A 24,712-nucleotide genomic window follows, 5' to 3' on the forward strand; every position below is an offset into this window, starting at 1 on the left:
TATCAGGAAATTGAAGCTCAGAGAAGTTGAATAATTTTCCCAAGGGAGATCTGAGAGTTGGTTTTTCTGTTTTCATGGTCTTTACTCTTTCTGTGCCAAAGTGCCTGGTTACTTTGGCCATCAGATATCCAGCAAGCTCAGCCAGCCCATTAGAACATGGCGTAATCTAGGAGTACAACTTGATCTTTGAGCAACATAGAAAGATCTCTCTATGTCCTGACTCCAGAGAAGCATCCAGAAATTCCTTCATACCGGGGTCCTAATCCAATTTTAAATGCTTTGAAGTTAATGATTTAACAAAACTGGTTATATGATGTCCTCAATTCCCCCTAAATTATCACAGGAAAAGATCTGCAGTGAGGTTGCCTGGGTGGCTCAGTCAGTTAAGTGTCAGACTTTGGCTTTGGTCATGATCTCAAGTTTCTTGAGTTCGAGCCTTGCCTTGGACTAGGCACTGACAGTGCGGAGCCTGCTGGGGATTCTCTGTCTCCTTCTCTCTCTCTGGCCCTCCCCCCTTGTTCTCTCTTTCTCTCTCTCTCTCTCTCTCTCTCTCTCTCTGTCACACACACAAACACACACACACACACACACACACACACACACACACACACACACACCTTTATAATAAAACTAATGGAAAATGGAACTGTTTTTCTTAAAATCATAGATAGTTGTTTAGGTTTGGAAGATATTCTAAAGGTTATCTGGTATAGTTCACCCTATGGTATTTATTATTTGTGCTAAGCCAAGGAAATATAGAATCACCATATTATTCTTGATGTAGAATCACTGGCTTCTGCTCCTTCTTCAACTCCGCTGTAGCAGAGTGTCACAGACTGAGTCTGGAGTTCTCTCTTGTCCAGCAAGAGAGCAGACGTAGAATTGAATACGAGGGAGGCTACTGTCCAGGAGGAGACAAGAGCCCTGAACAGGGGTTTCGTCTCCATATTTATATTTATTGAGCTCACAAGATATTACCCACGTGGCGAACATGAAAAAAACAAGATATTACCCACGTGGTGAATGTGAAGAAAATGATCATACATATGTGAACGTGGAGAAAACAATCAGACAGTAATCATTGACTTGTGTACATAAGAAGCAAAGGGTCTGGGGGACAAGTGAAGTTTGTGATAGACGTACAATTGTATATTGATGTCATATGGAAAGTAATTTCCTGAAGGTGATATAACAAGTTACTCATGATCCCATTACAATATCTCAGTAGCCCATCTCGGGTGCTTTCACCCCGTGGTGGCGGCTTTCTTCCCTAAGTTTTTTCTAACCCATTTCTGTAAGTAGAACCTATTTCCCCACAGCAGAGCAACAGGAGAACAATTCAAGATGAAAAGACAGAATAAAGTTAGCAGAATGGTTTGGGTGAGCAAAGTTTCAATAAAGCAATCACGTATTTTCTCATGGAGGGCTGTTATTTTTAAGGTTTGCTTGGCTGCCTACGGTGACCAAAATATTATTAAAATATGATCACAAAGTAAAAAACTTTAAAAAGTATATGATCACAAAGAAACCCTTGACCTAAAGAAATCTAATCCAGCAATCAACTGCCACTTTGAGATAAATAAAAAGTAAATAATACATAATCTGCATCCTCATCTATTTTGTTTTCTGTACAATATGGATTTTTGAATTGCTTTTACATCCGCAGTTTTGGGAAAGTAAAGGAGTAGTGCCCCTAACGTTGAAGAAATATCCATTTGAGATTTTGCAAGACACAAATATTGAAGAAACTTAACATTAATGAAAGAAGGAACTAGTACCATTGTATTTCCAAAGTAAAGCGTATAAATACTCAGTGGATTTGGGGAAGTCTAATACACGTTGTCATAGGAGATGAATTTTTTTGTGTATGATATACTCTTCACTCTAAATGGAATCAAAATATTTTTGCTTTGTGCAGATACAACTATTAGTTCTACCTATGAAATGCTTAAATTTTTAAAAATTTTATTTGATAAGTTAAGTACATATTAAATGTTGCTAACTCATACCTCTCTTGTATACTTTATTCTAGAATATCAGAACCCATTAATCCTTTATCATCTGAGGACCTTTGCTTCTTCTGGCCTGACTTTAAATTACCAGTCTTAGAAAAGTACACTTTAAGTATATTCCATTTAGTACTTTTCAGCCTAAACTTAATGCCTGACTTGCAGGTAGTATTCATTAAGTCAAATGTCCTAGAGGCACCTGTTTAGGATGAATTTTTCATTACCATACCATGTTCTACTTAACCGTGATCTAGGCTGCCTGATCCTCTGAACCAAAAAAAAAAAAAAAAAAAAAAAAGATTCGATGTCTAACTTTGAAACTAGGGGGAATTAAGGGGCATTCTGATATAATCCTCACCCCCACCACCTAGACACACATACACACACTGACTCCTGGAAACATCACCTGGTACAGCTATGAGAAAAATGAAGCATAGAATTCAGGAAACTTGCCAAAAATTACTGAGAATATCTGTTCTTAAGCCAGGCTTAAAATTCAGGTTTTGTTTAGAAACAAATAGAAATATTTGTCATACACATCACTTTAATTCTACCTTAAATATTTGTGGAATAAGGAAACACATGCAAATATAAATAAATGTTTTAAGGCTTGTTTTGCATAAGAGGAAATATTCCATGGTTTGGAATCAGATGGAGAAGAATTCAAGTCCTACCTCCCTCCATCCCTTCCTGCTTGTGTGACCCAAGGGTGAGTTTTTAACAAGAAGCAGAAAATGGTAATGGGTACCTCTCACAATTATTATGAGAATCAGAAATTGGAAATACTTCACGTGAACTGCCTAATGTATTTACATCTGATGTAATATCATTATCATCATCATCATGCCCAAGAAGCATCATCATTCAAGAACCAAACATGCCAATTTGACCAATGTCTAAAGATTCACATTTGTATCCTATATCTAGGTTATGATGAGGTTTCAAAGATGCTGATGTAGATCACTGGAGTCAAACTTATTAAATTCTGGTAATGAAATTTCTTGGGAAAGACTTCCCTTAGGAGGGCTGTGAAGCTAGGAGAGGTTGGGTCGAGCCAAGAAGTTTGACCCTTATTTCAGAGAGGTCTAGAAGTCAGGAGAGAGGAAAAGGACCACGCTTATAAAACCACAATTAAGTCTAAATAAATATAAATAAGTTATTATATAGCAAATAAAATGTAGTTTCACTCTGAATAAGGAAAAAGGAAAGGAAAAAATTATGATAGAGGAAAATGATCGGAGGTGATCCCTTAGAAGAATAAACAGATTTCCTTAGGGATATTTTAAGGGGTATGTTTTCAGAAGGCACTAAAATTTAACATTGTCAGATAAATGCAGGCTATCTGCTCACCTAAGTCACTTGTCTCTTTTAATAGATGAAATAAAGCAGATCAAATTTGTTTTTGGCCACATTTAAGGAAAAGACTGCCATCTGGTGAATATTTGAGGCCGTTAAAAATATATGTAATAGTTTTAAACATCTGATATGAACTTAAAAATTAGTTACGTACTTTATTTTTTTTACTTTTTCAGTAGACTACAGTTTCTGCACTCTGCAGTATTAGCAGAGCTTTTGTTAAGAAACTATAAAATTATAAGTTTCCATGAAATTAGTTGATTTTTACCTGATTTTATTACCTGGTACAATTGCATCTTTTATAGGTCACCTAATTCAGATTAAAACTTACCAAAAAAAAAAAAGCAAACAAACATTTATAAACCAGTATGATCTATACTTTTTGGATTATTTTTTTACTTTATAGCAAAATGACAAAAATGATATTTTTAGATGACTGTGATGCTAATACATTCCATTTGTTACAGAAAACCTGATCCAAAAGCAGGAGAAGGTCATTTTTCATACTGTAACTGGCTCTGTAGTGGGAGTCTGTTTTGACTTTAGCTCCTTCTGTATATTTCACCTGAGGCATGAGAAATGAGGAATTAATCCCCACTGTTTTCTTCTTCTAGTAAAATGCTGTCCCTCCATGTATCCTAATATATATCTATTTTTGACACATTTAAAATAGAGGTTAAGAATTCTCTTAGGTTGCTACAGAACTCATAAATTACTGAAGGTCTTTCTTACATCTCAAGATCCAAGTTCATTGCTAAAGGAACTCGGTGGAGGAAAGAAAAGAAATGATCCTTTCCCTTTACATGTGCCTTTTTCAACACCCAGTCAAAAATCTAAGTGGTATTTTCTTTAGTTGTGAGTGGAATAAAGACATCACTCCATTCAGAGGAGGAAGGACATCCATCACTTTCTCTCACCTAGACAGCCCTGCCCACACGGATGACATGACTTTTCTGATTAGCTTCACACTGTCAATTTCCAGATTTTTCCCAAGTGTTAATTTAGTTATTTTTATGCAATCTCAGAGAAGAAGTTTTAAAAAACAAGTTATTTTGGTAGCACTGCTTAGTTTTATAGCTTTATTTTTACTCTTGAAAGACTAGGGTTTTATGGCCTTATCCTACCTAGATGCTTAGCGATACAAATAGATTGTGTGATATTGATAAAGCATGTTGTGTTCCAATTTAATTTGCTAATTCTTTTTAGTGAAGCCTTTTTTCTAATTTGTTTCATCATGTGATAACTGCTATATATGTATAAAAACTCGTACTGGCTGTTGATGTTGCATTTGAGTCTTTTACAACAAAGTCACTTTTCATTTTGTTGTTGTATGGGAATGGTCTTGGTAGTTCACTTTTCTTCTCAAATTTATAAATACCAGTGTATTTCTTGGGGATAAACTACTGTCCCAACCAAATAAAATCCTGGTCTTATTTTCTTCTACCGGCTACATAATTCTATGTACATCATTGGTATTAAGTAACAGTTTGTCAAATTGATGGTAGATGGATGACTATGGCAGATTAAAAATCTCCATCATCACTCATGAAAATAAACTAACCAGAAAACAATCTGGCAAGATAAAATGGAACATCAAAGAGCTGCAAGCCTTAATTAAGGTTTTCAGAATGAAAACAAGATTATTAATATCTTTGTTATGAAATTTGCTGGGAGGATTTTTTTTAATTTGGTCTCTATTTCACCACAGTGCTCTGTAGGATTTTAAATGATGTATAGCATTCTGAGGAGCCTCACCACATCCTGAAAAGTCAAAAAGTCAACGTTACATGTAAAGCATGCAGATTTACTTCCAGTGATTGCAATATTTCCCTAAAAGCCTGTAATTGATAAAAAATTTTAAAGTACACTTCTAGACTATATAAATGCCATAATATTCTAGTATATATATATATATATATATATATATATATGTATATATATATATATATATACACACATATATACATACATATACAGAGAGAGAGACAACTTCCAATTTTCTGGAATACATATATTCCATAATACATATATTTTCTTTCCTATATATATCTGTGTATGTGTACATGCATACACACACGCGCACACACACACACACATATATGTATATGTATATATATGGACAGCATATATCTCTGGTCAGTGTGATTTAGGGTGCGTTTTTGTTTTCTTCTTTTGTACTTTTGACAAAAAAGTATTTCTTTGTACTTTTTGACAAAGTACTTCTTTTGTACTTTTGAAATAAGTACTTTTGACATTTTAAAAATCTTTAAGCAATAAGGATGTATAGCTATTGTAACAGGAAAAAGTCAATGCTTGTCTCAAAGATCATAATACTTGTGCACACCACCACAACAAAAGGCAGCCAATGGAAGGAAATTATTAAATATATGGGCAGGTTAGGTATAAATATAGAGTTGTTTCTTGGGAGTATTCAATTTTGCTATTCTAAAAATCAATGAAAGGGACATAAAATTTAGGAACCTTACACCCACTGGATAGGCCAATTCTTTTAGTATTCATAAATTAAATCTAAAATTGCATTTAGTATTCTTCAATTTAACTTCCCATTAACTGAAAAATTAAAACAATTGTAGTAATTATCTTTATCTTAATTTTTAAATATTACAGAAGTAAAGCTTATTTTCTCCTCCTTACATTGTAAATCACACCAACTCTGTCACAGCACCTTCGTGTTAAGGTCACGAGATCCTGTGAATCAACAGGCAGTGCCCTTAACTCTAAAAGTGAAGCTGGTGACGTGCTGGAGGCCATCACACCGACGGCGCAGGAGCCAAGGGCACCTGGCTCCTCAGCCTGATCTCCTCTGCCCCTTTTAAGGCAATGCGTCCAGCCACACGCCAGTTGTAACCAATCGCAACTGCCAGGCATTCAGACCTAGGACCCTGCAAGGCCCCGCTACCTTCCAGCCTCTCATGTCTTCTTAGCTTCAGCTGTTGGCTCCGTGTCCACTTTACTTCTCCTTATTTACGGGAACCATTTTGGTTGCCATTCTGGCATTTTGGACCAGCATGGTTTTTCACCAAGACACATGATCCACGTAATTCTGCTGCATGGCTCACTTGCCAAAAAAGGACCCATGTGGCATTTTTTATGATCTTTCCTGTTTAATAGGTGCTGTGACTGAGAAGAGCCTCTGAGAGTGAATTTTCTGCTTGTAGCATAAATTCTTCAAACAAATTTAAGTATTAATAGCGTACAATGGTATATTGCCATATTAGATTGGTGAGACCTTACTCCTGTACTTCCACTTTCCTTCTATTTAACTTTTTTTTTTATGTTTATTTATTTTTGAGAGAGAGAGAGAGAGTGAGACAGAGTGTGAGTGGGGGAGAGTCAGAGAGAGAAGGAGACACAGAATCTGAAGCGGGTTCCAGGCTCTGAGCTGGCAGCACAGAGCCGGTGGTGGAGCTTGAACCCACGAACTGTGAGATCAGACTTGAGCCCAAGGCATCTGAGCTGAAGTCAGACACCCAACCGACTGAGCCACCCTGGCACCCCTCGCTTTCCCTGTATTTAATATTCATCAGTCAAAGTGGATTAAGATATGAAGATTCAAGTCGTTTGGTCCTACATTCCTGTCACCACGCCCCATCCAACCTGGAGGGCATAATCTACTGCTACATTCCCCATGGTCCTAAGAGCCCCAGGCCACTTGACAATTACAGGCAAGCTTGATAATGTTTGTTTAAATTTAACAGAAACTAAGACATATTTTACTCCACGGAGCTTTCATTGGAACCTAAAATCACAGGACTTGACATTCATGTGCAGCACACTTAAACAAAACTAAGGAAGAAAAATATAAAACAGAAAAAATGAAGACTAACCTTGGTGTGATTTGTAACCTCTGAAAGATTTGTTTTATTTCACAGTTATCTCTGTAATAATTTAATAGTATGTATTCCTTGGTGTATTTTGAATAAAACCATAAAATAAAAAATATATAGAAAAGTGGAACTTACAAAATGTGATCAAAATCAATAAAAAATAATTTAAACACTAAATGATAAATCAGCAAAGGACAGTAAGGCAGTTATGTAGTCTTCTATATTTTATACTCCATTGATACTAGTGAGACAAGCACTTTTTATTTTTGCTGAAACTGAATCCTTTTGGAAAGCAATTAAGCGATGTTTAGCAAAAGCAGAACCAAAGAAGACCGATATTCGTATTTAATCCCTCATTCTTTCATGTATTCAAAAGGGATGCAATAAAGTAAACTACAGTGTATTTTTAATTAAAATCCTGTACAGTCATCACAGTGATATTTAATAGACTTAAAATCTATCAAGGGATAAACACAGATAAAATAACAACTGAATTCCACATGGACAAAATAAGTAATATTGCAATTAATTTAAAATATAGTGTGAGTATTAAATCTCTTATGAGGGCTAGGAGTTTGCATGTGGACAAGATTTTCTGAGCTTTCAAGTAAAGCAGACGGGTAGCCTTTACAAACCCCAGTGTGCATGTATATATTCTCATAGATTGGTGACCTATTTGGATGAATTAGTACTTGGGCTACACTGAAATTCTAGATTTGATTAGCGATATGAAACTAACAGTTAACAATTTTTATAGTAAAAATTCACACAAAAACTGAAACTTGGAAACATATTTGAAGTTAAATATGATAAACAAAAAAAGGTTAATATATTTAAGAAAGAATGATGCAAGAAAACAGGTGAGTTCTACCACTCAAAGAATATCATCTTATTCCAATCTTTCAAAAACATTTCTAATTCTATGAGACTCCTATAATTTTGGCATCAAAACCAGAAGAAGGCAGAATGAGAAAGGAATATTACGTCCCATCAAAAACATTATAAATGCAAAAATCTTCACCAATGCTGCCTTAACAAGCAAAGGAGAAGGAAATATATGACTGTCTCACTATGTGAAAAATTAAAAAAAAAAAACGATGTTTATGAACTAAACTATCTAGAAGTTAGTAATGATAACTCCCCAATTACTCTAGCGATTAAACCTAGCCCAAGGTGGTGGTGATTTACACTTGCCATTTGTTTGATGGCTCCTTAGGAGTTGAAGCAGATTTTCCAGTTTTTCACCGAAGAGGCAAATAACACTAATTAGTTATTTATGATTTATCTGTAGCAGTGCACAAAAGGGATCACATGCCATCTTAGAGATACCCAGCTTAAGTTTACAGTAACAGAAAGTGCATGTACTAAACTTTGATGTCTACACATGCAAAACCGTCCCGCTAGGAAAGGACTACTTTACCTTTCTGATGAATCAAGCACTATAATTGGGACTGCTTTTATGTGCGGAGAAGCAAATGTACGTGGCAAAACCGAACAAGACCGTTATCTGCTCTTTCTCCGAACAGTCTTAGGCTTGTCACATAACACTGGTCCCTTCCTGTTATTCCTTGATTTATAGATTTCAAGGTGCTTTCACTTTTCATCTGCACCACAATCCTCTGAGAGTTAACTTTGAAAACGCTTTGATATATATGTCTCCGGTTCTTATTGTAGATGAGAAATATCTTGAATAAATGCCCACATTTCAACATGGGAAAAGGGAAAGCAGAGAAGTTAGCCCACTTTGTCATTTGCACACAACTAAAACTGGTTGAGGCTGGATTTAATGCACATCTTCTTACTCTTGATGCCTAAGCAATTTTCAGAATCTCACAGCTGCCTTACATACCAGACAGATAATCTATCGATTACAAATTTAGAACTTGGAGTCAAGCTGCCTGGGTTTCCTTGTGACCATGAGCAATCTATTTAATGTCTTGAAGACCTGTTGTCCTTTTTTGTAAAAAGTGGATAATAATAACAGCCACTTCCAAAAACGACTAAGATGAGGTATGAAAAGCTTCTAGCCCAGGATAAGGCACATGATAAGTTATTGCTCGTTAGTTATATACATGTTAGTTATTGCCTGTCTCACTATAATCAGACTCCAAGCATATTTTTATTAATAGTGTCAATGAGCTAAATGATTTTTGCCATATCTTTGTTCATTTGGTCCAAGTATGTATCATGGTTCTAAATAAATCTGTCATCCAAGTTATTGTAGAATTATATTTACTGTGTGCTTCATGCCCTTACTCAAATCAATACAAACTATATCTGTTTGCTGGTATTTTTAATTTAAAGTATACTTTAAATAGGCTCATAGTAAAAATATATAGCCAATAAAATGTAAAATGAATATTAACTCTAAAAAAGTAAAGATAGTTATTGATATTGCCTTATTTATACTGGACATATCACTAACCGAGCTCAGGTAAAGTTGTAAGTAGTTTCAAGTCCTTCAAGGAGATGAGAGAATCGGAAATGGTGTAATATGCACCCCTTCCTTACTTTTCTTACAAACTCATTTTTCGAAAATGGCTCTTTCCCTCTTCTTGTAAAAAATTAATTATAATACCTTCCCTTTACCCCGCCTCCAAGCAAAGAGAAAATGGCAGGTTAAAGACAGTTCAGTTTTGCAAAAGGGCATCAAAGACATGATGAGACCTAAGTTGGGTTTTGAATGTTTGGCAGAATTTGGTAAGTGGGAGGGAATAGGAGCCAACAAGAAAACCATAAATGGAACATTTGACGTTGGAATGATTAGATCATAGGTGACATTGGAATGATTAGATCATAGGCTGCATGCGAGGGTGGAGTATAAAGTAGATTTTAATACACAAAGTTGGGTCTAACTACAGATATCTTTGTTTATCAAAAAGTAGTTAAGATATAAGTAGGTGATACCAAGGACAGTGTCTGATATAGAGTAGATTCTCAACTAACGTTTAAAGAACCTAAATAAGGAGGCTTTATGTAAATAACTATGCTGCAGCTCTCCAACAGGACAAAATGAAACCTCAGGGCAATCGCTCCACAATTAGTACATAGAGTATTCTAGTTCAGATGTCCAAGGTATTGTAATATTTCATATAGGGATATGCCACAATTTGTTCAACCTGTTCTCGTTTGGAAAACGTTCAGGTAATGACAAACAATGATGAAATAAATATAAAGAAATACTCTCATGGTAATTCTTTCTCTGTAGGAAAGGTCCCTCCAAGTGAGACTGTGGTTCTCAGAATTTATGTAAACACCAGATACTTTCCAGCAAGGCTGTTATCGTTCATATTCTTCTAGCTTTCAATGAATGAGGGAGCCTGTAGCCACAGTTCCTTAAATTTGGCAGTATGATGCACGGCAAAGTACTTCATTATTGTTTTAATTTGCCTTTCCTGGACTGTTAATGAGAACCATTGTCCAGTGTTCCTGACCTTTTGATTTTCTTCTGTGAAATACTTGTTTATAATGTACATTTGTTCATTGGGTTGTTTGTAACTTTATTTTCAATTTATAGATTCTCTTTGTATAATATGAAGATTAAATATGCTTCATATGTAGCAAATTTGTTTTACCATAGTTTATTTTATGACTTTATTTATGGTATCTTTGGCCATTCTACTTAAGAATTGTGTAATAACAGGCTCCTGGGTGGCTTAGTCGGTTAAGCATCCTACTCTTGGTTTTGGCTCAGGACATGATCTCACGGTTTGTGATTTCAGGCCCCACATTGGGCTCCATGCTGACAGTGCAAAGCCTGCTTGGGATTCTCTCTCTCTGCTTTCCCCCCCACCCCCGCTCACTCTGTCTCTCTCTTAAAATAAATAAATACACCTAAAAAAATTGTGTAATAAAATGTGTACTCTTCTGTGTTTCCAATCTTGCTTCAAGAGTTCTCCCCAACCCTGGGGCTATACAACTATATTTTTTTAATGTGTCATTTTTTCTTTTTACATTTAAATATTTACTCCATCTGAAATTTATTGTTATGAAATGAGATAGGGAACAATTTTGTTTATTTGGTTAGAGAATTGTTACAGTGCCATGTAATATATGAACAACTTTTTCCAACTGAATAGAAATTCTACTTTTTCACATATGAAGTTCCTATACATAGTAAGAAGTAATTTTGTTCAAAATTCTATTCAACTAATTTATATTTCTTGCTATATTCTTGTATCATAATCTCCAATTCATAAGTATTGTAATTATTGGATACATATTCTTCCATATTAAATAATACAATAATTTTATCAAGTTGTATATAAAATAGCACAAATAAAAAATATCCTAAGTGAAATGCCATTAAATGTATGTATTCATTTTGAGACAATTGCCCTAATTAACATATTAGGTCTATCTATCCAGAAACATAATATTTCCCTATTTTTTGGATCTTATTTTGTGCTCTATACCATTTAATTATTTCTTCTTATAAGTTTTATTAATTTTTATTCAGTTTTTGTTCATAAATTTTGTATATTGTGTCTCTTTAATAATGACCACTTTTTCATTCTTCATGTAATCAGTTCTGTTTATAACTTACATTGCTAATACAGAGAAAATACGGATTTTTGTATGTGAATCTTGTATTAAGCTATTAATGCTACTTAGAGTCTCTTAGTTTTTCAAAATATATGATCATGTAATATTCCAAATGGAGATAAATTTGTGTTTTAGTATTTTTACTAATATTTTATTTCCTAATCTTATTGCATTAGGTAGAAACTCCAAAATGTTGAATAATAATGGTAAAATAAACATTTCATTTATTGTTAATTTTAATAGACCTTTAATAAAACTTTCACTCTTTATCAGGAAGTTCTCTCTTGGTTTTTGGTAAATATTTTTTATCATAGTTAGGAACAGCGATGGATCCTTATCAAACACCCTTTCATGTACAGTATCATCACATTTAAAAAATACTGAAAGTTGTGCAGACACTTCATTACACCATTCCTAGGTTCATTCACTCATTCAGTAAGTATTTATTAGCTCATGTGCCATTCTTTATCATTCATGTGCCATTCTGGAAAAACCTGCACAGTCCCTGCCCTCATGGAGCCTATGTTCCAATGCAGGGATGGACAACCCAGGTAGATGCATATTAAGCTCCCGCCAAGGGCCATGCACTGTTCTAAATGCTTTACCACAAAAACCTGCTATCTCTCATAACAGTGCTACAGTAGATACTTTATTGGCCCATTATACAGATAAAAAAGTGAAGCACAGAGAGATGCAGTAACTTGGCCAAGGCCACATAGCTAGTGCAAGGTAAAACCTCTTTGTAAACCCAGGCACTCTGATTCCAGAGTCCATGCAATTATACACACACACACACACACACACACACACACAGAGTAATGAATTATAGTGAAAAATATAATGATAATCAAAAGTATTTACATTCCTGAAATAAACACTATTTTTACACGGTTTTATTCTTTTCATAACCTGTTGGATTCAACTTGCTAATAATTATTGTGGTTGTCTCCTTTCTAGAGAATTTTTAACTGTATCTTCATTTTCCTTTTGACTTTGGGGATTTTTTTTAGAAGAGGATTTCTTACTTTGTTAACCCCTAAATTCTTGGTGTATTTATTTCTTATTTAAAATACAAAAGTAGAGGTGCCTGGCTGGCTGAGTTGGTAGAGCATGCAACTCTTGATCTCAAGGCTGTGAGTTCAAGCCCCACGATAGGAGTAGAGCCTACTTAAAGTTAATTAATTAATTAAATTAAATAACATTAGAATTTTTTCAAAAAATAAAAGAACTGAAACCAAGAAAATAAACAAGTATAAAATAATAGGAAGGCAAAACTAATACTATTTTTATTCATGATAATATTAATATGATATTATGAACAGGCCAGTGGCACCTAATTAAAAGAGTCCCACACACACATAAACTAAATTAAGGAAGACCTATGTTGTTTATAGGAGACTAAGGAAAATAAAGTGCTATTTTGTTTTTTATTCTCCAACCTCAAATCCTACCCACCAATTCCTAGGTTACAATGAAACAGTTTAAAACTGAATTCCAAACTGTTTTTGGATAGTCTCTTTCTGTCTCTTCTGCTTCAAGTATCTTACTTATTAACTATATTACCAAACCCCAGGCACCATACAAATAGACATTTGAATTAACTCCAGTATTGCAAGACTCATTGCTCAAACTATTTCTTCCTACCTACTGGAGGTGAATCACTTAATATTTGGTTACAATACTTTCTGGAAAAGTTGCTCCTATAAGATATATGAGTGATGTACCTTCTGAATTCTAGTATAACAACATGCGTCTTTTATCCAAACAGGAGAGTGATGATAACTTGGCTGGATGCGGTGTTCTTGAGTCACAATCTTTTACTAAAAATTATGTAATAGATACAATGATATGTCTTGTAGATTTTATTTTTTTAATGTGTAGTTATTTTTGAGAGAGAGAGAGAGAACAAATCGAAGGGCAGAGAGAGGAGGAGACACAGAATCTGAAGCAGGCTCCAGGCTCTGAGCTGTCAGCACAGAGTCCGGTGCGGGGCTCGACCTCACAAACTGTGAGATCATGACCTGAGCTGAAGGTGGTCACTTAACGGACAGAGCAACCCAGGAGCCCCTTGCAGATTTTAATAAGAAAAGATAAGAAGTTTGATATTAGTTGAATCTCCATTGTCACCTACTCATTTTTATAGACCCATCATTTTACATTCTTTCTCTTAAAAAAAAAAACAACTTGGAAGTCTGAGATATCAGCAGGATGTGTCTAATTGTATGTCATTGTTTTCATTGTTTCAACCAAAGACCTGATGAGCCCTCTCAGTGTCCAGACTCAACATTTCCTTAGAATAGGAAAATTTCCCTTGATATTTGTGCTCATTTTTTGTCATTTTTTCCTCTGTTCCCTCTTTTCCCCTTAAATAGCATTTACTTACATGTTAAGTCTTCTGGATTTCTTCTCAAATCACCAGGATTTTCCTTCATGAAGTAAACATCTTTGTGTGTATGTATGTGTGCGCACATGCATGTGTGTGTGTCGTGACCTATTTGTTCCACTTGACATTATAGGACATTTGTAACCATATAACATTCTATCTTGAAATTAAGATGAAAAGTGTAACTTTTTTATTTCAAAAATAATGCTTTCTTTCTTTTCTTTCCAAAAAGTCCTTCAAATTCTCTAATTACCTTTCCTTAAAAACAACTCTCTGGTTAGTGCTTTCCAGTTAAAATTCTCATTTGAGCTTTCCAATTCTAATTAAGTCAGACTTGAAGAGCTTCTTAACTTAAAGATGCAATAGATAGGGGCGCCTGGGTGGCTCAGTCGGTTGAGCGTCCGACTTCGGCTCAGGTCATGATCTCACGGTTCGTGAGTTCGAGCCCCGCGTCGGGCTCTGGGCTGACAGCTCAGAGCCTGGAGCCTGTTTCAGATTCTGTGTCTCCCTCTCTCTCTGCCCCTCCCCCATTCATGCTCTGTCTCTCTCTGTCTCAAAAATAAATAAACATTAAAAAAAAAAAAAAAGATGCAATAGATAAAACTCAAGGATATCTGTGAACGAGGAGAGAAAAAAATACATCTTTATTTTTACTAACTTCTAAGTAGAATATATAATTTCCTTCGATTATGAACATAGGCCAAAAAGTTAGTTTTGCTAGAAATTATTGTGTCTTTGTTAATAGTAGAAATCATAGATATTTTCCTCTCATATTACCATTTTAACATATACTTGATATATTTACATGCTGATCATTATTTCAAAATTAGTCTAATTACCTGCCAATAGGTCTTTGTATATAGCGCATTAATAGAAAAGAATATGTGTTATTACATCACATATTAGTCTTTAAATAGATTTTAAATATATTTAAATACTTTTTACTGTATAATATTATGCATTTATGTTTAGAAGTATTCTTTCTGAATAAGCATCCACAGGATGCTCCATATTTTCAAAGGACTCTGTGGTACACGAAAATTTAAGAAACTTTGATTTAGAACCATATGTATATAATAGTGCCTGATTCCTTTTAAGCTGTTTTTTTATAAATATTTTCTGGATTAAGGTTTCTTTAGATGTCAGATCAAACTATTAATGTCTTTAAGTTTTCAGCTGCTCAGAAGTAGTGGAAACACAAGAATCTTTGCTCTTATCGATCAGCTGTGAACATACCAATAAATCATTATCTGGTCCTGTGCTGAGACCAGGAGCGAAGGGAGTTATTTTTTCTGCACAGAATTTTGAATTCTGTTTAGTCTTTCCAGGCAGCAATATGGGCCTAAAATAAAGTTGACTTTGTTTAGATAAGATCGTAACCTAACCATTCATTTGTTCATCCAACCATCTCTTCATTCATTCATTTATTCATTCGACAACTACTTCGTTTGTGTGTGTGTGTGTGTGTGTGTGTGAAAATTTCAAATTCTAAATAATTGACATTTAATGAATCTTTAAACATAACTCTAAGTTAAAACTCCCTTATGTTGATTTCAGTTAGACTGAGCATATGAAAAAGATAAATTTAATATTCATAATCTTGAGTTTTAAAAAATGTAGGTTTTGACACTTTAGATAAAAAATATTGATTCCAAAGGAAGATGAAACTAAAGAATTCAACAAGTTTTTATTGAAGCGCTTTTAAAAAGGCCTCATACATTTTCTATTAAAGTGCCATCAACTGGAATTTTTAAAAATTGACTGAATCATAGAAATTTCATGTTACAGGGGATATTCTTTTTCATATAGCAGAGATATTAAGAAACATTCACAAGATAATTAAGTAAGCATATATCCAATTTAGAACGTGGATATATTTAGTCTTAGTAATTTAGGATACACCAAATAATATTATATAAGTAAATTTCTTTTACTCAATTTATGCAACCCCCTTTAATAATGCTTAATTTAAGCGAATAAATACTCTTAAATTGGAATGGATGTTACTCTAGGATAAATTTCCCTCCTAGAAATGTATATGTCAGTATTAATAGTTCAAAAGTATCTATTTTAGTGACAAAGAGACATATCTATATTTGGGTAGAATATCACACTCTAGATTTTAAACTATATGCCTTGGACTGGTGCTGAATCACTTCAAGGTGAAGAATTTGGATAAATTTGAGAAAAGCAATCCATTTATGAGTTAATAGGTTCCTTATGTTATTTGTCACTTTTAATGTTATGTGCCATAAATGATTCGGTAAATAATGTAACTAATGGTATGGTAAGGATGACCAAAAAGCATTGAACAAATATTCATCCATAAAGCTTAAACAGAAGAAAGGCCAGAGCAATCTTACAGTTAGGCAATATAAAAAAAAAACATTTACTTGGTTTCAGGGGCCTCTTTTAATTGCCTGTTCTACTTATAGTTGTAGATTACTGGGTCAAATATGTCATTAAGTCACTTGAATTTATATTTGAAAAAATGGTGGGTGCCTGGGTGGCTCAGTTGTTTAAGTGTCCAACAGTCATGATCTCGCGGTTCATTGAGTTTGAGACCCTCACCAGGCTGTCTGCTGTCAGCACAGAGCCTCCTTCAGTTCCTCTGTACCCCTTTCTCTACTCCTCCCCTGCTCATTCATTCTCTCTCTCTCTCTCTCTCTCTCTCAAAAACAAACATTTGAAAAACTTTGATTTTTCTGTTATGTATTGTTTGTTTATTAGTGATCTGAGTATAAGTTTTTATGCATATGTTTGCTTTTTTTATATACATATGCATATATGAAACGCTTTTATGTCTATAGATTTTACTTCAGCCAAAGTAAGTCAAGCATAGTGTGATTTTTCATCTACAGTATTATGCTCATGATATGCACATCTGTCCTTAACTATGCCAAACGGAAAAGTAAAAAAAAAATTTTTTTAACTATGTTTCTATCAAAATCATTTTTAAGTAGTAGCTACCGAGCACCTACAGTGACCTATTTATTTATTTTAATGTTGGGAAGTACACTCTTCAGTTGCAACATTAGAACCCCAAGAGGGAAGAGGAAGAGTTGCATCTTGAAGATAATGAATAAAGCAAAGGAGAGAGGTCGGAACCACATAGATTGGTTTGAAAATGAAGCATGGAAAAGAGGGAGCCAGCCCATTTTCTGGATTTTCTAAGGGTTTCTGAGATCCAATGCCTTATATTTTAGACTTTTTAAAATTTCTGAGTATTTAATACATAGCAAAGTTGAACCAACTGATAAATGTCCAAGCTGCAAGAGCAAAACACTGAAGGGCCTCTTTTACCTTTCATTATTTCTCACCTTCTGCGGTCGGTTCCTTTGCGATCTGCACTTGATTCATTTGCTCAATGGAAAGCTCAGACATCTGATTCTATGACATCACCCTTTGCAAACAGTATCATGGCATAGAGCACATACTATCTGTCAAGCATTTTGCTAAGTTAGAAAAAAAGAATAGTAGCCCAAATATTCTAACATTTCTAAAAGAACTACTTATTCTACATTTTTCAGCTCCCAGTGTATTTGTTACTTGTTAAGGAATGTAAAATGTTGCAGAACACTAAATTCTTGTTAATACTGAATGAAAGTTACCAAATAATTCTTATGTTTATAGCATATTTTCACAGTTAATAGTTTATTCTAACTCTACCGGTCCATTATAGAGACTGTAAGACAGAAACACTACCCTGAGACTTTGGCAAATACTTGGAAAATTTTCAGAATAGGGGCACCTGTTGGCTCAATCAGTTAAGCGACCGACTTCAGCTCAGGTCATGAGATCAGGTCATGATCTCATGGTTCGTGAGTTCGAGCCCCGCATCGGGCTCCGTGCTGACAGCTCAGAGCCTGGAGCCTGCTTTGGATTCTGTGTCTCCCTCTCTCTCTGCCCCTCCCCCACTCATGCTCTGTCTCTCTCTCTCTGTGCCAAAAATAAAAACATTTTTAAAAAGTTTAAAAAAAAGAAAATCTTCAGAACAATGAAAACTTGTGAGTATCTGAAGTGATGTTGCGAACCTTGTTTCTTATTATTCTGAGTATTCCACATGTTAGCTATTATGGTGGTGGATTTATAAGGAATTAGTAAACATTTTTCAGTTTGTTGAGAGACATGGCAATGTAGCAAGTATGACAGTCATCTTTTTGAGGGTGTGGACTGTTTCAGCTTCGTTTTCCTAATTTCTCAGAGCCTGACACAGCGCCAGACAACACAGTCAATAAATATTTGTTGATTGATGTATGAGTGAATTATTGAATCCCAGTAGTTATAAGCCATGGTGACATTTTAAGAAAGGGAATTGTCCGAGAGATTAATATTTTGGAAAATGTATCTTTGCCATAGTGGAGGGGAAGACTTGAAGGTCATCAAAACCTGTATTTTCTTGTTATTTAGTATAGTTTGTATTTTATATTAATACCTGTTATAAAACCTTTGTGTCCCTCTTTTGCTTCACTAAGGCTTCTGGTCTATTAGCTGGTTAAGCATAAACCCTTTTGCTCCATACCTTCCTTTCTCTCCATCAGTCTCTCTCAGTTTTTTTCCTTTTAAGAACATTTAAAAATGTACATTTTCCTAACTTTGTATTGATCTTTGATGAACTGTTACATACATTTAATGCCCACCGTTCATCCTTTTCTATGTACCCCATCATCTCATCCCATAGTAGATTCCTCAGGAAGGACACTGTGAGCATAGCATTTCCTAAATTCTTGCATTTGTATAGCTGTCTTTTCCAAAAGAACTCAGATGAACTGAATAACTTCCCAGGAAAATACAGTTTATACAAACTGACCCCATTATTGATAGAAAAGCCAAGCTAATTGGTATGCAATAAATAGGAAACGTTATCGAATAACTATCCCATAAAAGAAGAGCATTCTTGATGGGTTTCACAGGACAGTTTTGAACGTTCAAATATCAGATGATTTCAGTGCTACTTATTTTTCCCGCACGGTGTGGAAAACGGATCAATCACATTTTGGATTCTTCAAGAAGCAGATAAAATTAGATGATTGCAAAAGATTTATTGGAAAATGACATTCTGAAAGTAAAAGGGAAGGAAGCAGGATTGAGAAAGTGAAGCTATTAGACCATGATGCAGAACTGACAAAAATCCCTGCCAGTGTAAAGGGAAGCTCAGAGGAAACTTATCTACTCGAGGTCTCCCAGGTTGTGTGGAAAGAGCTCGTCTCTTGTCTAGCTTACTTGTGCAGTCATTGTCCTGGGCTCCAAAACTGAGGAGGACCTGAAGGGGTGGAGAGCTGGGGCCTGTTAATGGACCACACTTTTTACGGGCAGGCAGTAAATCCTCTCGAAGAAAGATCTGAGTGGCACATCTCCCTGTCTCCCAAAGGAAGAGAGAACTCATATGCTTTTTTATGAAGCAAGCACAGTATTCAAACAGAAATTTGTTGAAGACAGCATAGTAAAGATTATAAATCAATCTCACTTCTGAACATGGACGCAAAAAATGTAAATAAAAATTTTAGTCTTACTAAAAATATTACACATTTGACCAAATGGGATTTATTTCAGGAAAGCAGAATGTTTCAATGTAAAGAAATTCATTCATTTAATTTACCATATTTTTAGGAGTAAGGGGAACAATTATATAATCATCTCCATAGAGGTGGAAAAGGCCTTAGGCAAATTCAACACCCATCCTTGATAATAAATAATAAATAAAAGAATTCAAAATGATTTCTTGACATAAGGAGTGGCATAAACAAATAGGGAGATATATAGACTTATAGGTGGATAATTGGCAATACCCGGTATAATTTGTGATAGGAAAATTGCTATAACTGCTTAAGAAAACTATTTGACCCAGAAATTACATTCCTAGATATGTATTAGCAGACACGGACAAAAAATGTGCATAGGAGCAATATTCCTGGCCACAAATAGAAACTGGAAATCACACAAATGTTATCAAGAAGAGAATGTTAAATAAATTGTCCTATCTTCATAAATGAAAACATTATGCAGACTTGAAATTACAAAAATGATTACTAACAATATTGATGTATTTCAAAGAGCTGATGTTGCACAAAGAAAGCTAGATGTAAACAGTACATACTTTATGATTCATTTATATAAAGTGAAAAGTATGTACAAGTAATCTATAGTGATAGCAGTTAGATTTGTGATCACAAAATGTAATGGGGGCACCTGGGTGGCTCAGTCAGATAAGCATCTGACTCTTGGTTTCAGCTCAGGTCATAATCTCGCCGTTGGTCTCATGGTTTGTGGGTTCAGGCTCCACGTCAGGCTCTGCTCTGGCAGTGGGGAGCCTGCTTGGGATTGGGATCCTCTTTCTCTGCCCCTCCCCCACTTGCACTTTGTCTCTCAAAATAAATACATAAATACAGAAATATATATATATATATATATATATATATATATATATATATAATGACTAGGAGGTGACAAGAGGAAGATTCATGAAGTGCAGTCACTTCTGGATTTTTATCTGTGTTGTGTTACACAGGTGCATACACATTTCAAAAATATATCAAGCATCACATTAACATTTGTGCATTTTAATAAATGTATCTTATACCTCAATAAGTTCAAAATTAATAATTATTGCAATGCATCACACCATGTTAAAAAATAATGGAAGAATCCATGGGTCCATAGTGATACGCAATAATAAAAAGGAAGAGGGGAATATTTTTACATACAGAGGAATACGACTTAGTAAATGTAGAAGTGATGATAGGGTAAGAAAACTCCCAATTTTCAAACACCATGGAATCATTGAAGCAGGCATGTAATTACTACTCAAGTAACAGGCAGTTTTTTAACAGTGTTTTTGTTTTATTACTACTTTCCTTAATGAATAAGAGAAGCCCAGAGCCTTTCCTTTGGGACATGTATAAACACTGATGTGTGCCTGCCTGGCCAGCTGGTCAGAGGCCCCACACACTCCTACAGTGGGGACATTTAAGATCAAACTGTCCCCGATGTCTAGTGTTCTCTGACCAGCTGGGCATCAAGCAATTAATGGTAAAGACAGCATATAATTTATTGTTGAATTTAGAATATATTTTAGAGTAAGAGGAAACTCTAAGACAATTAAAATGACATAATTAAAAAAAGTTATTTATGGACCAATAAATTATTATTATATTTGTGGTCTTATAAAACAGTTTCACTCAAAAATTATTGTCAAAGATGAATACGGACAAAATTAAAGATGTCTGTATATTTACGAAACTAAAATTTCACAATGATTTACTGAATATTAAAACTCATCAACAGAATATTTATTCTTGGTATATTTTCACATATTTTATCAGTTATTTTACTGTATCTCTAATACTAAGACATTTCTTGTAAAATATGAACGCCTTTGGGGTGCCTGGTCACTCAGTCAGTTAAGTGTCCAACTCTTGGTTTTGGCTCAGGTCATGATCTCATGGTGATGGACTCAAGCCCTACATTGGGCTCCGCCCATGCTGACAGCACGGAGCCTGCCTGGGAGTCTCTCTCTCTCTCCCCCTCTCTTTCTGCCCCTCACCCACTTGTGCACATTCTCTCTCTCTCTCTAAAAATAAATAAACTGTGAAATATGAATACTTTTTAGTATGGTCATATATTTTTTCACAAAATTTCTTGAAATATTTTTCAAAGTTGAATTTTATGGTTAATAAATTAAAATCGTTGACAGCTTTTGAAACCTAGAGAAATCTAGAATGAAATTACATTGAATTCAGAACCCACTTCAAGTTGCATCTATCACTTAAATATACATTTAAGGGGCTCCTGGGTGGGGCTCAGTAGGTTAAGCGTCCGACTTAGGCTCAGGTCATTATCTCACTGTTCATGAGTTTGAGCTCCACATTGATCTCTGTGCTGACAGCTCAGAGCCTGGAGCCTGCTTCAGATTCTGTGTCTCCCTCTCTCTGCCCCCTCCCCTGCTTGTGCCCTGTGTCTCTCTCTCTCAAAAATAAATATTTTTTTTTTAAAAACTATAAAAAATATTCATTTAATATAGGAACTTATTTACTTACATTGTTTTGTTTTCCCTTGTGTCTGCCTTAGAAAAAACTTAAAGTTTTGGTTAGTAAAAGATCACTTCTTGTTCAGTTCTGAGTAATGACATTTTTCTCTTTGTAATAAATATATAGTTAAATTTTTAATTAACTTCATATTTAAGGTGAAACTGTTCACTTAAAAAGTAATGAAGTATGTATTGACTCCACTTTAATATATAATTCTATCTCAACAGTATTGTTCCTTTGTATTTATAATCACATTTTAAAACTAGTATGTACTATATTTATCAACTGATTGCATACATTTTAAATAACCTTTTAAATAGACAACTACATCTCGTTAATTTTTATATGGTGTTTCTTATAAAACAAATAGATATTCTAAAGTTTGTTTAATGTTTATTTATTTTTGAGAGAGAGAGAGAGCATGAGCAGCGGAGGGGCAGAGAGAGAGGGAGACACAGAGTGTGAAGCAGGCTCCAGGCTCCCAGCTGTCAGCACAGATCAGCACAGAGCCCCACGTGGGGCTCAAACTCATGAACGGTGAGATCATGACCTGAGCTGAAGTCAGATGCTTAACTGACTGAGCCACTCAGGCGCCCCAAAACAAATAGATATTCTAAATGGTCAGATAAATTAGAAGCATACAGGTTTAATTATTCTCATATAAAGAGTATACTTCTGTTTAAAAGTAGTATAATTAAAGTTTCACATGAGTTTTGTTTTTCTCCCCACAGTTGTTTTGCTTTTGATCCTTCTATGGTTTCCTTCATATTTTACAGCATATTTTAGTCATCGTTTTTTCTGCCATGCCTGTTTAACTTATCCTTATATAGCATTTATTTTCATAGATGCTTCCATCACTCTGTGCCCAGAGGAAGAAATGTTAAACCAAAAATTGGAAGGCGGTGTGGTGTAGGGTAATACATAGAGGGTGAGATGTCAGACAGGTGGACCTGGGATCATATATTAGGTCTTCCTCACTGAGGAATCACATCTATAACATGTGAATGATAAATAGTGAGGGTTAATGTACCTAACGGATGTTGACTAAATCGTGCCTATTCTATTATTTTTGTCACTACCATTCCTAGAGTAAAACCCAAAGGAAATTGCACGTAAACACACTGGTGACCTGATTCATTGGGAACCATTTGCTTCTGGTAAAATGGTCATGTTTGCAATGGAGCACCTGTTGCCATCTGGAAAATATACTATAGAGCGATAGATAAAAACAGAAAGCCTGAGGCTAGCCTTCTTAAGTTCTACTGCCACCTATAATCAGAGGCTTGATTTTACGAATTCAGTAGAGAAACAAACAAATATACAAAGAAAAAAAATACTGAAGAACTAAAAGACTTCTGTTGCACAAGAAAAGCTTGGGTTTAAAACAAATCATTATTTTTCAGTGTATTTCTTCATTATTTAGGGAGTCCATACCTCCAGGAAAGGAAAGCAAAGATTGCCAGTCAGGAAATAACTTGGAAGCAAGAAAGTCTTTCATCAAGTAAAGAGTTCCCATAACCCCCTTATTTTAAGATTTCATAAAATGTCATAATTCAGATTAAACAAATATGATAAGAATAATGTGTCATTAGGGGCGCCTGGGTGGCTCAGTCGTTTGAGTGTCCAACTTCAGCTCAGGTCATGATCTCACAGCTCGTGAGTTCGAGCCCCATGTCGGGCTCTGTGCTGACAGCTTAGAGCCTGGAGCCTGCTTCAGATTCTGTGTCTCCCTCTCTCTCTGCCCCCAACCGACTCTCATTCTGTCTGGATCTCTCTCAAAACTAAATAAACGTTAAAAAAAATTTTAAAAAAAGAATAATGTGTCGTTATATTGAAAAGGTTTTCTAATTTTCTCTTGTCTTCTGGCAGAAAAAAAAAATACATCTCTCTCCTGCAAAAAAAAGCCTGGCAAAAGATTTATGAACTTTGTTTAGCGTTGCTATAGCATGCTGTTTGAAATTCACAGGCTTGAACAAATGAATAAATATTCATCACCTCTGCTTTCTTCTTTTTTCTAGGTGCCTCCCATACTCCTCGATAAGCAGTTCTCTGAATTCACTCCAGACATTACACCAATCATTTTGGCAGCCCATACAAATAATTATGAGATAATAAAGCTTTTGGTTCAGAAAGGAGTTTCGGTGCCCAGACCCCACGAGGTCCGCTGTAACTGCGTCGAATGCGTCTCCAGTTCAGATGTGGATAGCCTCCGCCATTCACGCTCAAGACTCAACATCTACAAGGCCTTGGCCAGCCCCTCTCTCATCGCACTGTCAAGTGAAGACCCTTTCCTCACAGCCTTTCAGTTAAGTTGGGAGCTTCAGGAACTGAGTAAGGTGGAGAACGAATTCAAGTCGGAGTATGAAGAGCTGTCCCGACAGTGCAAACAGTTTGCTAAGGACCTATTGGATCAGACAAGGAGCTCCAGAGAACTGGAAATCATTCTTAATTACAGAGATGACAGTAGTCTCATAGAAGAACAAAGCGGAAATGATCTCGCAAGACTAAAATTGGCTATAAAGTACCGGCAAAAAGAGGTGAGTG

General features: G+C 35.2%; 1 protein-coding gene across 2 annotated transcripts in view; it reads left to right on the forward strand.

Moving 5' to 3' along the window:
- Positions 1–24,712, forward strand: part of TRPC4 (transient receptor potential cation channel subfamily C member 4) — a 195,069-nt gene that overhangs the window by 63,155 nt on the left and 107,202 nt on the right. For both annotated transcript variants that reach the window (XM_060637296.3, XM_060637297.3), the window contains exon 3: positions 24,187–24,705. In XM_060637296.3, coding sequence (XP_060493279.1) covers positions 24,187–24,705 — 519 coding nt within the window. The remainder of the gene's footprint in view (positions 1–24,186; positions 24,706–24,712) is intronic.

This window comes from Panthera onca, chromosome A1 (genome assembly GCF_046562875.1).
Source record: "Panthera onca isolate mPanOnc1 chromosome A1, mPanOnc1 haplotype 2, whole genome shotgun sequence".
In the NCBI taxonomy this organism is placed as follows: domain Eukaryota; kingdom Metazoa; phylum Chordata; class Mammalia; order Carnivora; family Felidae; genus Panthera; species Panthera onca.